Source organism: Talpa occidentalis, unplaced genomic scaffold (assembly GCF_014898055.3).
Source record: "Talpa occidentalis isolate TD23 unplaced genomic scaffold, MPIMG_talOcc4v2.1 talOcc4.11, whole genome shotgun sequence".
Lineage (NCBI taxonomy): Eukaryota > Metazoa > Chordata > Mammalia > Eulipotyphla > Talpidae > Talpa > Talpa occidentalis.
In genome coordinates this window covers 72,637,199-72,651,394 of record NW_023601104.1, presented here as the reverse complement: position 1 = coordinate 72,651,394, position 14,196 = coordinate 72,637,199, and the positions used below count along the sequence as shown (strand labels likewise).

At 33.6% G+C, this 14,196-nt stretch overlaps 1 protein-coding gene across 7 annotated transcripts in view; it reads right to left on the bottom strand.

Annotated features, from left to right (window-relative positions):
- FUT8 (fucosyltransferase 8) overlaps positions 1–14,196 on the bottom strand; it is a 206,528-nt gene that overhangs the window by 69,948 nt on the left and 122,384 nt on the right. For all 7 annotated transcript variants that reach the window (XM_037503518.2, XM_054691117.1, XM_054691107.1 and 4 more), the window contains 2 exons: positions 3,576–3,691; positions 3,299–3,461 (listed from right to left, as the gene is read on the bottom strand). In XM_037503518.2, coding sequence (XP_037359415.1) covers positions 3,299–3,461; positions 3,576–3,691 — 279 coding nt within the window. The remainder of the gene's footprint in view (positions 1–3,298; positions 3,462–3,575; positions 3,692–14,196) is intronic.

Genomic DNA, 14,196 nt, shown 5'->3' with positions numbered 1-14,196 from the left:
AAAATCCTTCTACTTTCCTGACACCAGGCTTCCCTTCATCTCTCTCAGATGGACTTTCTAAAATGTACCAGAAGGACTGGCATCCAGAATAAATATAGAACATGTCAGCTCAATAATAAGACAATTTTCTCCCAAATCACACATGTTATTTGAACAGACTTTACCAAGAATAATATGTGGATAGCAAATATGCACATGTAAAGATGTTCAACATTATTAGTAAGGAAATGCAAAATAAAACTGCAATGACATACCATTATGTTCCCATTAGAATGGTGAGGAAAATGTTAAAACTGACAATATCAAATGTGCACTAGGATACTGAGCAACTAAGAGCTCTTACAAATTGCTGGTAAGAATGCAAAATAGTAATATCAATTGGGAAAATAGTTCAGCAGTTTCTTATAAGGTAAAAAATACACTCAACACATGGACCCATTGGCCCCATTCCTATTATTAAAATGAGAACTATTTACACCAAAATGTGTATATTAATGTTTATAAAGGCTTTATTCATAATCGGCAAAAAATAGAAAAAATCCAAATGTTCTTCAACTGGTGAATGGATAAACTAACCTTGGTATAGCCATACAATGAAGCATTACTTAGCAAGAAAAAGGAAACAAACTGTCAATATATAAAACAACATAGGTGAATCCCAATATTATGCCAAAAAAAAAAAAAAAAAAAGAAAGAAACCACACTCAAAAATATACATAGTGTATAAGTGCATTTACATAAAATTCTGGAAAAGGCAAAATTATAGGGATAGGAACAAATCTGGTGACTGTCAGAGACTGGGGGTGGGGGCACTGCTGGCTGCAAGGTGCATGGGGAAACTTCTTGAGCAACTGCAATGTTCTGTATCTTGGGGTGATGGCTGTTACAAAACCATGATCATTTCAAAGCTTATAGACTTAAAATAGAAATTTACATTTGTGTACATTTGTCTCTGGTGGCTTGTACATTATATTTATGTTTACATTATATATATTATACAATATAGTACTATATAATATATAATAGTGCTATATAATCAATGTATATTATATTATAGACTAAAATATGTGCATTTATTGTACATAAATTGTCACAATAAAGCTGACTTAGAAAGGCAAAAAATAAGAGAATCAGTGTTTCCATCAAAACAAAGTACTAAGAAAGAAAGAAATTCCTTCTGAAGAAGCAAAAGTACATTAAGTTTTCTTCCCCATAATTGATGTATTTCTGAAACAAAAAATGTTAAGGTGATTCACAGGGGGCTTTGAATGAGAAAATTGATGGACTCAACCTCTAACTGATTTCTCAAGAGAGCGTAAGCTGTCAGTCCAAAGACAACCTAGTCACTACAATTTGGACAAGAGTGAAAATGAAATGAGAATTTCTGTAATGTAAAAAACACCCAAGACAATGTAAATTTCTATTTTAATCTTAATTCTTACACTTAAGGAACCTGAAAATTTTTGGTTAGATTGCACATAACATATACATATGAATCCTCTCTATTTGTGCATTCACCAATTTAAAGGTTATTTCTTTAATGTTTGATTGTGTTTTGCTCTTATTTGTATCACTGCAGTCTAACCTATCTGCATGGAGTTAAATTACTACGCTATAAAGCTATATTCCAAATTCATTATAATTTTGCTTAATACAGCAAAAGAAACTGAGTTGTATACCATAACTTTCCATTTTTGTTTTCAGTGAAATATCATTACTTAGCTTATATTAAAAGACAGTGTCAAGAATCACTATAGACTTAAAATGGAATTTAATTTACAAAAAAAGCTAACAATGATTTACATCAACTTTTCAGGGCCCAGCTTTTTTCATTTGTATATTTGTATATACTTTTTCATTTGTACATACAGCCACAAAACATATGCTCAAAATAATTATTTACACTTGATCTTAGCCAAAAGGCTGAGAGGCAATTCAAAATAATTCTTTAAATAATTAATTTTGATTTAGACAAGGCCTGAAAATTACTCAAGTAATTCAATTAAATCAATCAAACTTTAAAATACAACATTCCTTCAGAAGTAGACTGCAAATTCCTTCTTAAATACCACATAGCCTACTCCTTAAATCCTCTTTGGGTATGCATTTCCTGTAAAACCATGAGAAGCAAAGCACACAAGCAAACAGCTACAATGAACAGAATCTTGATGCCTAGAATTAGCTCTATAGTAGAGAATCTCTAAAGACAAAATTTGTTAACATTTGGTCTAATGGTCTATGTATGGCTTGATACCATGGTATGCTGAAAATTTCAAAGGGACTATCTAATATGTGGTTTAATAATTCAGTGCCTATTGAAATTCATGCTACCTTATTTCTGTAGATTCATTAATGCTAAAATGATTCCAATAAACAGATCTTATTTGTAATTTCACTTAAATCTGCACAGCAACTTTTCAAAATCATAGCATTAATGATGATGTTAATATAAATGAATCTCTTGGTTGTGGGTAATTCCTTTCCTCTTCACAGTGGTAGGTTGTATTAATACAACATTTTTTTTTTTATTATTCACTAATGAGATAGTAATTACCATCAAAATCCTACTGGGAATATAGACATAAATAGAATAGGTGTAAGAGCAGATTTCACTGTATTTATAATAATTCTGATACATTTTGTTCTGCAAGAACATACCAGTACCAAAATGTTTTCTTTTCTAGAAAATGAAAGATGAACTGCATATTCTTAGAAAGGTATAAACAGGAGTAACAAATTTAACTAAGCAGATTTCAGCTTCTTTCTTAAACACTACATAGTCTACCCAACTTAAATCCTCTTTGGGTATGAAGAGGATTTGGCACAATGCTCCCTTTTATCAAAAACCTGTTAACCTTTCACTGGAAACCCTAAATAGGTGCTATTTTCAAGTTTTTAAATGTTTGAACTAGAAACATAACTACCAGTATCAGTATGAGTTCCAATATACAATAACGTAAAATTCCACAATTCTTCATATATTGAATGTGCATAAAGAGAATTTACAATATTTTAATTGAAATTACAATATTTTAATGTTTTGTTGACTGACGACTCTACCTTCAGAGTTTACGTAGAGATTTCTACCAATACATTTCAGATAATTATTTCCTAGTGATACGTTTCAGTTGATGAACTATATTTCACAATTAATACCCTTTGAGACCTTAGTTACTCTTCATACTGCTAAAAATAGGTGTCATTTTTTAGCAGGGAAATTAAAAAAAAAGTTCCAGTTTCACATTCTTAGATTATAATCATTAGTAAAGTCCAAGTGAAATATGAAAGAAAAAAGTACCTTTCATGATGTCCCAAATCTGACAGAAATTCATCTGCATGTCTTTGGAATTCAATTCCTTCTAAATTCTTTAATTTCTTCAATTCACTTTGTAGAAAAAACCAAAGCTCTTTAGCTCCATTTTCAATCCTCCTCCTTAGGATTTCATGATCCTTCCCTAGACCTACACTCAAAGAGAAAAAAAATCAGCATTTCAAATATTTTGATGAAAGAAAATTTTCAATTATTTGGCTAATATCAATATATTGAAGAGGGAAAACACTATAGAATCACCTACCATTTTTAGTTTGTTTCTTATAATTTTCAATCTGTTCTTTGGCCTTCACAAGCTGCTCTTCTAAAGCACGAACCCTTCCTGAAGCTGGCCCCTGATCAATGGGGCCTTCTGGTATCCTGTAATGCAGGAAAGAGAATGCAAACATTCAGCTTATAAATAAATTACACAACAAAATGCATGTTTACTTTCCAAAAACATATTTATTGGTAACTCTTATAGCACACTAAAGGTACCAAATAAAACTCTCTAACCATCTCTTAAAAGGTATAAAGTGTAAGTACCTGAACGATCATAAATGAAAATATTAAAAAAATACACCTCAGAGATGTATGCATATGACCTAGGAACTGACTGACTCCTAAAAAAAACTCAGAATAATAGCCTCAGCAGCAGTGGTCAATTCCTCATTAGTGTTGAGAATAAAAACTGTGAAAAAAATGCTCAAAGGGAAAATTCTAAACATGTTTTAAACATGTTTCCATTTCTAAACTTGTTTCCATGTTCAAATATCAATTACAAATTATTTCTAAATTTATCACAATATCAGACTATGTAAATCTGTGATCCAATTAATGAACTCATGCACTTAGATTACCAAGCATTGGTTTTATAAGGAAGGGAAAGAGAAGAGTAGAAGCTGATACATTAGACAAAAACTGAAGGTTAATATTTTGGGTTTTTTCATTCAGGAAAAAAAAATGTCAGCCAACAATCTAAAATGTTAAAATAAAAAATAAATAAAATAAAATAAAACATTAAAAGATAGCAGAAGAACTCCAGGATTTCTTGCTTAAAATATCAACCTCTGGGCCTCCCTGGTGTGCAAGAGGTTAGGATGTAACCTATGAAGCTGTCTGCAGCCACTGCAGGACGAATTCAATCCCAGGCCACGGAGCTACCCACATGGCACAGCAGACCTCTCCTGTCTCACCCGCTGCTCCCCTCAGCAGTGTGTTTCAGTAGATCTGCCTGTGCTGTTCCCCACTCTGCCTCTGGTGAATCCTCTCACCCGCCTCTTTGGCCTGTACCCCAGTTCTTGTATGCATAAATGAATCTTTTTTAAAAAGGGAAAAAAAGAAACTACCAACCTCTCTGTATAATGTTACTAAACTCTATTTCCTTGTTTTTATGACTTATGACAAAATTATTGCTCCATTATAACCACAAAATATATCTATATTCAAATCCTGGAACCTATGAATGGTACCCTATATGTGATTAAGGGTCTTGACATGAGAAAATCTTCTTGGATTACCAAGGTAAGCAATAATTGTAATTACAACTGTTTTTAAGAGAGATTGAGAAAGAGAGATTTTATCACAAAAGAGAAAAAGGTGATGTGGTTATTAGTTTTGAAGATGGAGAAAGGAATCATGAACAATAACTCCAAGAAATATATCCTAAGCTGGAAAAGGGAAGGAAACAGATTTTCATCTACAGCTTCTCTCAGGAACATGATCCTGTTGACACCTTGCTTTTAGCTTAGTGAAACTCACTTCAGAATTCTGTCCTTCTAAACTATAAGAGAAAAAATTCCCATTGTTTTAAGCCACAAAGTATATGGGGTTTTCCATAGCAATAGAATGAATACATTCAATAATTCCTCACTTAATATCAGTTTAGGCTCTAGGAAATATAAATTAAAAATACATATATAAAAAAATGTTGAATAATTTCATTTGTTCCGTGTTGAACAGGATTATTTTTTTCTCATCAATGTTATAACAAAACTATGTATAACAAAATGATGTTGAATATATGGCATTAAGGACTATGTATAACAAAATGTTTAACTGTGTAACATTGTATAACTATGCATAGCATGTATAATTATGTATAACTATGTAACCAATGTATAACATTGTATAACAATGTATAACAAAATGATGTTGGATGATATGGCATTAAGGACATACATATACATATAAACTTTTGCAAAACTATTGTAAAGACTAATAAATGGTTGCATTTTCCCCCTAGAAGTTTATTTAAATGAGGAAAATGCCTTATATAAAAATACTTAGCAGTTTCTAACAATAAACTTTATTGATATGATTATATTTAGACTCAGTTATTCTACAGAAGAGCTATAACCTCAGAATGCCTGCGTTACAGAGGCAACTGCAGGGTCTGGTCCCACCATAGGTGGTGGTACCTGGTGCAGCAAGCCGGAAGGATACTGTTTGGACAGATAGTCTCTTGGATGGGAATAGGACTAATAATCCCTTGGACAGCAGAGACCAGTACAGACATCAACAGAGTTGACACTGAGGAGATTGATGTTACATTGAACAAAAGGTGGATGGAGAGAGGATCCTGTGGGTTGTAGACTAAGTAGGGAACACCAGAAGCTATGTGGTCAGCCCAGCTAAACACCCTGGGAAAAGGAAAGAGGAGGTGTGTGGTGACATAGTCCCTTGAAAAAAAGGAAAACGTTATGGAGGAACAAGGAAGTTCCACATAAACTGGTTCCCCAGCAAAAATAACAGCAGAGCAGATATTCTGATCTGCACTTGCTTTTCCCACTCCCTGGGGCTGGAACTTACTTTATGAGGTGCTCTGAGAGCACAGGCACCATCCAGTCTCTTATTGCAACTGCCAGAGTAGAGGATTATTAGAGTGCCACAAACATGAGCCAGTCCCACCTGAATTCAGCCATACCAACACCTGGGTCCCTCAAAGTCTCTTTCCACCCTGAAGGCTCAGCAACTATAAAACGGATCTGAGTACATGCAGACTCTATTAAAGGTCAAAATAAATAAATAAATGAGGTCAAACACTAAAGATAATAAAAATAATAATAAATTAAGGAGATCTCAAGTGGCAAAATGGGCACATACACAAAAAATTAACACATGTATATATAGGACCTCAAGAAAGTATAACATCACAAGACAAGAACAACTCTCTAGAATTCAAATACCAAAAAAAAAAGGAAGATTATATCTTCCTATCAAAGAGTTCATAACTACTATAATATAGAAACTCATAGAGATAGAAGAAAACTCAGAAAGACACGTAAAACTAATACAAGAGAACTCAAAAAGGAGGTCATAGAAAAATATGAGAACTCAGAAAAGCTAATAAAAGAGAAAAAAGTTCAGAAAAACAAATTAATGAACTCAGAAATGAGATCAATGAACAGAAGATAGAATTTGAAGTTTCAAATAAGAAAATAACAGAAGTTCAAGAAGTAATGAGTAAAATAATTAAGATCAAGAATTCTAGAAAAAGCTAGGGAGTCAGAATAGATCAAGTAGAGGATTGAATCAGTGACTTTGAAGATAGTAATGCACTAAGAAGCCAAGTGGAAGAAAAGAGATGTAAAAAAGAATGAATAGGCAATTTGAGAAATATCTGATATTAAGAAAGCCAACATAAAAAGAATAGGTATGCCAGAAGAGGGAAAGAGGAAATGAGAGCAAACTCAAGGAAAATAATAGAGGAAAACTCCCACACTATTGAGCTAATGAGGAAAAATCAAAGAAGTATAAAATACTTGGAGACAAATAAAAATGAACACACAATTTACCAGAACCTATGGGGCATAGCAAAAGCTGTACTAAGAGGGACGTATATAGCAACGCTGGCCCAATACGAGAAATAAAAGAACTAAAATCCTACCCTATACTGCAAGGAGCTAGAAAAAAGATCAAATGAAACCAAAACCCAGTAGAAAGAAAAAAATAATAAAAATTAGAGCAGAAATAAATGAAATAGAAGGGGCAGGGGTGGAATGACAGTTCCAAAGATCAATGAAAACAAAAGCTGGTTCCCTGAAAAAAATAAACAAAATAATAAACAAAATAGACAAACATTTAGCTAGATACACTGGGGGAAAAAAAGGGAGAAAACTACTAAATAGAATCAAAAACAAAACAGGATAAGTTACTACAGACACCTCAGAAATACAGAGGATCATAAGAGACTACCATGAATAGTCTTTATGCCAACAAACTGGAAAATCTGAAATAATTGTATAAATCCTTAGAAGCATATATCATTCCAAGACTAAAAAGGAAGAAACAAAAAATCTGAAAAGACAAATTACAAACAAGAAACTGAAACAATAATCAAAATTCTCTCAGAAAACAAGAGCCCAGCATCATATAATTTTACTAGGGAATGCTACCAATTTTCATAGGAATGCTCTCAAATACATTTTATGAGAATCACATTACTCTGATACCAAAAGCAGACAAGAACATCACAAAAAAGAAAACTACAGAACCATATCCCTAGTGAACATAGATGCAAAAATCCTCAACAAAATAATAGCAAACTGAATTCAAGAGTACATTAAAAGAACTATACATCATGACCAAGTGGGATTTATTCCAGGAGGCAAGGATACCTCAACCTTTGCAAATCAATGTAATTCACCATATCAACAAAATGAAAGACAAAAATCTAACTAAAAAGCTTGTACACAGAGAAAGAAATGATTCACAAAATGAAAAGGCCATCTATGGAATGGGAAAAAATATCTGCAAATAACATATCTAATAAGAAAGTAAAGATCTAAACAGACATTTTTCCAAAGAAAATATCTTTCAAAGAAGACATACAAATAGCTGATAAGTTATATGCAAAAATGATCAACATCACTGAACATCAGGGAAATGCAAATAAAACCACAATAAGATATCATCTTACAACTGTTAGAATGACTATTATCAAATAAATAAGAAACAACAAATGTTTGGAAGGATGTGGAGAAAAACGAATTTTGGTGCACTATTGTGGGGATGAAAATTGATTTAGCCGCTCTAGAAAACAGCCTGAGACTCCTCGAAAGTTTTTAATAGAATCACTATATGGTTTAGCAACTCCATTTTTGGTTGTGTATCTGACAGAAATTAAATCTCAAAACGATACCTGGCATCTTCGTTTTCATTGCATTGTTATTCACAAAACTGATGACATGAAAACAACCTGTTTGCCAACAGATGAGTGAATAAAATATATACATATGTATATTATGTATGTAGGTATATAACTGTATGTACACCTATGTATATACATAGTTGAATATTATTCAGTCATAAAAAGGAAGGAAATCCTGCTGTTTGCCACAATATGGATAAATCCTAAGGGGATTATGCCAAGTGAAATAAGTCAGACAAAGAAAAATAACTACTATATAATCTGATTTATATGTGCAATCTAAAAAATGTCAAACTCACAGAAAGTAGGTAGGTAATTGCCTAGAGCCAAGCAGGGATGGGAGTAATGGGGAGCTACTGGTCAAAGGGTGCAAACTTCCAGTTATGAGATGAATTAGTTCTGGTGAGTCTAATGTACAGCATATTGACTATAGTTGACAATATCATATTATATACTTGGAAGCTGCAAAGAGTAGATCTTAAATGCACTCACCACAAAAAAAGGCAATTATGTGAGCTAATTGTATTAATTAACCTGATTATGGCAATCATTTCATCATAGTATAGCAAATCATCATATTGTACACCTTAAATTTAAACAATTCTACATGTCAATTGTAGCTCAATAAAGTTGGAAAGGAAATTAGAATCAGCAAGAAAAGGCAGTCATCTCTGGAAAAGGAATACAAATGATTAATCTTACTATAGCACTAGCTTACTGCTTTGAGAGTTTCCAGTCTAGCATGGAGAATTCAGGTAGACTTGAAAAAACTTCCTGAAGTGAAAAAATGGAGCTAAAATAAGTCTTTTAAAAACACCATGAAAGAGTTTGGATGACAAAGAAAACAGCTAAATACAGAGTTCCAGAGATATCCAAGGCACCACTAAGAATCAGCATATGCATATAAAGAAACTACCCAAGGAAAATAACTGCAAAAATAACTCTTTAAAAGAATTAGTGATAGCAATACCAGATAGTCAAACAAGGTTAGGAACAGTTCCTGAAACTACCATGAGAATAGAAAACCTCTTATTTTGTGGGGGTTCAGAGCTCAGAACGATTTGACCTCAGCAAAACTACAACTGAATTAGTATTATATCAATTTCAAATAATCAGAGAGAGATAATACAAGAAAATTACAAACTAATATCCAAGAAAACACATAAAAGTTCTTTAAAAGTTTTCAGCAAATAAAACCTAACCAATATGCAAAGAGGATAGTAAATTGGCCTTACACAAAACATTAGTTGGGTCCTGCCTAACAATTCTTAAAAAGAAGGCCCAAAGAACCAAACTATCTATTATCAAGTAACTGCTTCCCAAAACAATCTTTAAGAATATTTTTAATAATACAATGTATCTAGTAACCAACAAGGTAAAAGTTCCTGATGCTTGGAATCCCCCCACCCAAGTCCTTTATATCCCACCCCCGCAAAAAACAAATTATCAGGCAAGCAAAGAAACAAGAAAATATAATCCATAAGGGGGAAACTCTTTCACTCAAACCCAACTCAGAACTGACACAGATGTCAGAATAGACAAACAAGAACCTGCTATTATGGCCATATTTTATATGTTCAAAATTTAAAGAGACAAGGACATCGAAGATGTTATGAAGTCCCAAACCGTACTTCTGCAGATGAAAACTACAATGCCAACCATGAAAAATAGATTATATTTAATAGCTTCTATCTTAAGAAACTGTGCGGGAGAGAGGAAGAGCAAATAAAACTAAAATTAAGTAGAAGGAAATAAAGATCAGAGAGGAAATCAATGAAATACAAATAAGATAGCCAACAGAAAAATCAATGAAACTAAAAACTGAGTCTTAGAAAAAATAGAATCGAGAAACCTTTAGCCCAGGGGTTGAGAATCTATTCCCTAAAAAGCCAAGTAACAAATATTTAAGGTTCTGCATGCCAACAGGCAAAATCAAGATGAGTGGATAAAATCAAGGCACATATGTAATTTAAATTTAAAAAGTACCCATTTAAAAAATATGAAATTCTTGGCCTACACTAAAGTCATAAAAAGAAAACAAAAAACAAAAACAGGTAGCTGTGAGATAGCCCGGATAAAAGAAATTGTCAGCCAATAGGATGAGTTGCCCCAAGTCCTGCTGAACAGGTGGACCAAATCATGGACTGGCTAGTTCTGTCCAAACAATTTGGCCCACCACATTGTCCATCAGGCACCACAACAGATAAAAAGTGTTAGATCTTGACTAATGATTATCTTACAACTTCCTGAAGGCAGAAAGCTAAGAGCCTACATACACAGTTGAAATCTAACCCATGTGTGCATGCCTGGGGGCACTCCAACACAGAACAAGTTAAGACACTGTTTCCTCCTCCCTGCCTAGTGGACTTACCCTTTAAAGATCCCTTCCCAATTCCCTTCAAGAAGGCAGGCTGTATTCTGCTTTCCCACACTGGTTCCCCCATGTACGAGTCTCTCTAATAAAAGCCTTGCCTAGTTCAACCACAACTAGTGCTCTCTAATGAATCCTTTTCTCAGCAGGCAAAGGAACATTTTTGGGTTGGGACCTGTAATTTCTAGTAGAATTTGACCCACAGTGAAAAGAGTACTAACCCCTGGCCTAATCAGATTAATGAGTAAATACATAAAAAAGACACAAACTACCAATATCAGGTATGATATTACACTACTACACAGTCTAGATATTAAAGATATACTAAGTATGAATAATCTGTCAATAATTTGAAAATTTAGACACAATGACAAACCTGCCTTCCTAGGTTGACTGCAGCACTATTTACATTAGTCAAGATATAGAAACAATCTAAGGGCCTCCCCGGTGGCACAGCGGTTGAGCGCTGGGTTGCGAAGCTGCCCGCGGCCTCTGCAGCGCCGGTTCGATCCCCGGCTGCTCCCCGGCCACCGGAGGAGGGTCCCACATGGCGCGCAGACCTCTCCTGCCGCCCGCTGCTCCCCTCAGCAGTGTACTCGGTCCTTCTGCCTGCTCTGCTCCCCGCTCTGGCTCTGGTGAATTCTCTCACCCTCCCGCGCTTCTGACTGTACCCAGTGCATGTATAAATAAACAAATCTTAAAAAAAAAAGCTTAATAAATTTAAAAAAAAAAAAAAAAAAAAGATATAGAAACAATCTAGATGCCCCAAAACAGACAAATGGATCAAAAAGGTGTGCTATACACACATAATGGAATACTACTCAGCGATCAAAAAAGATAAATTCATGCCATTTGCAGCAACATGGATGGAGCCAGAAGGAATTATGCTAAATGAAATAAGTCAGAAGGAAAAAGATAAATATTGGATGGTTTCATGTATATGTGCAATATAGAAAAGCCAAACAAAAAGTCAAGAAAAAAGACAAAATTTACAAGCTGAACATAGATCTGAGGAATACAGCAAGGAAGGGGGAAGGAGAGGGGTCAAAACTGGGGAAGGAAGAGCATAAGGGACTATGCTGATGGTTTACAAATGTTATATAAGAAAACATATACATTTAGAAAAATAAATAAAATGGACAAATAGCTTAAAAAACATAAGCTACCCATTTCATTTAATAATTACATTGTCATATATATTAAAGAAATTAAATTTCATCTCCCAATAAAGAAAACTCTAGTCCCAGATGGTTTCACTCATGAATTACACCAAACATTTAGGAAAGAAATACTAACTCTCATCAACTCTCCTAGAACACAGAAGAGAATGCTTCCTAACTCATTATATAAAGTTGGTATTATCCCAATTTCAAATAATCAGAGAGAGATAATACAAGAAAAGAAAATTACAAACTAATATCCAAGAAAACACATAAAAGTTCTTTAAAAGTTTTCAGCAAATCAAACCTAACCAATCTGTAAAAAAGGATAGTAAATCATAACCAAATGGGGTTTACCCTAAAAATACAAGGTTAGTTTAATATTAAAAAATAAGCTAATGTAATTCACTATTAACAAAATTTTATAAAACACATATGATCGGGGACTCCCTGGTGGCGCAAGGGGTTAAGCACCACACTACAAAGCAAACCGCAGCCTCTGCAGCATGAGTTCGATCCCGGGTCGGCCAGGGAGCAACACACAAGGCGCAGAAGACCTCTCCTGTCTCGCCCTCTGCTCCCCTCAGTAGTGTGTTTCAGTCAGTCTGCCTGTTCTGTTCCCCACTCTGTCTCTGGTGAATCCTCTCATCCTCCATGTCTCTGGCCTGTACCCCAGCTCTTGTATGCATAAATAAATAAAATCTTAAAAAAAAAAAAACCCTATCATCATCTCAACAGACTAAGAAACAAAACCTTGATATAATTATAATCCAACATCATTCCTGATTTTAAAAAAATCTCAGCAAACTAAGAAATTTAAGGGAACTTCTTCAAGGTGAAAATAAGCACTTATGAAAAATCTGCTAACACCATAGTTAACAGTGACAGAATGAATATTTCCCCAAATCAGAAACAAAACAAGAATGTTCTTTCTTGCTATTGCTATTCAACTTTGTACTGAAGATCCTACCTAGATATAAGAAGGCAAGAAAAAGAAACAAATGACATCTGGAATAGAAAGCAAAAATTAAAGCTATAAGCTATCCTTATTCACAAATGACATGATTATCCATATAGAAAATCTTAAAAGGAATTTTAAAAGATTGCAGAATACAAGATAAATATATGAAATTACTATATTCTAGCAAAAAAAAAAATAGAAACTTGATATTTAAAAGCATATTACCTAAAAAATAACAAAAACATGAAAAAAATAAATATAAGTCTGATAAACAAAATACAAGACCTTGAGAGCCCTCATTTAGAAATCAACAAACTGTACTTAAAATACATATAGAACTGGGAGAAAAAAAAACACTTAAAGAGCCAAAACAAATCTGAAAAAGACAAAAGAAAACTGAAAGGTATGAAGTACTAGCATAAAGACAGACAAAAAGATCAATGGAAGAGAATAAAGAGCCCAGTGATAGGCCTGCACATATATAGAAAACTGCTTTTCACAAGGTCAAGAAGGTAATTAGCTGGAGAAAGGATAATTTTTACAACAACAAAACTTCTGGAAGAAGAAAGGAAATGTAACTTTGTGATTCTCTGAGAGGCAAAGTTTTCTTAGCTATAACAAAAAAACATAACCCATAAAAAAAAAAAAAAACTGCACTGTGCTGAAATTTAAACTCCTCCTTTACAAAGAGACTATTAAGAGAATGCAAAGACAAGACATGGACTTCAAGAAAATATTTTCAAATCCTTTATCGGCCAGAGGACTTGTATCCAGGCACTATAAAGAATCCAATCTTCAGAAAAACACAACCAAAAAAATAAATAAAGATTTGAATAGACATTTCACAAAAAAAGGTATAAAAATGGAAATAGACACTTTAAAAGACATTAAACATCATTGGTCAACAACATATGAATTGGGGGGAGGGAGTGGAGCACAATTCAGTGCATAACATATATTAAGGAAATGCAAGACAGGTAGACTATGTGGCTGGTCTGGTTCACTGATTCTAAGTGACACCATGAAATGAAATAGAGTTGCTTGCAAATGCTCCTCATTTCCTATTTAAAAAGCCTTTGAAAATGTCTACATGTCAGGTTTTTATGAGATTTTTAACAATTATAAAATTCTCCTGAATAAAACATTTGATGAAAATCTTTACTCAAACATGAGATGCCTTTCTTGTAGTCTCCACTCTTTAAGGAATTCAGTGGCTCTAACCAAAAATATGATATCCAGTGA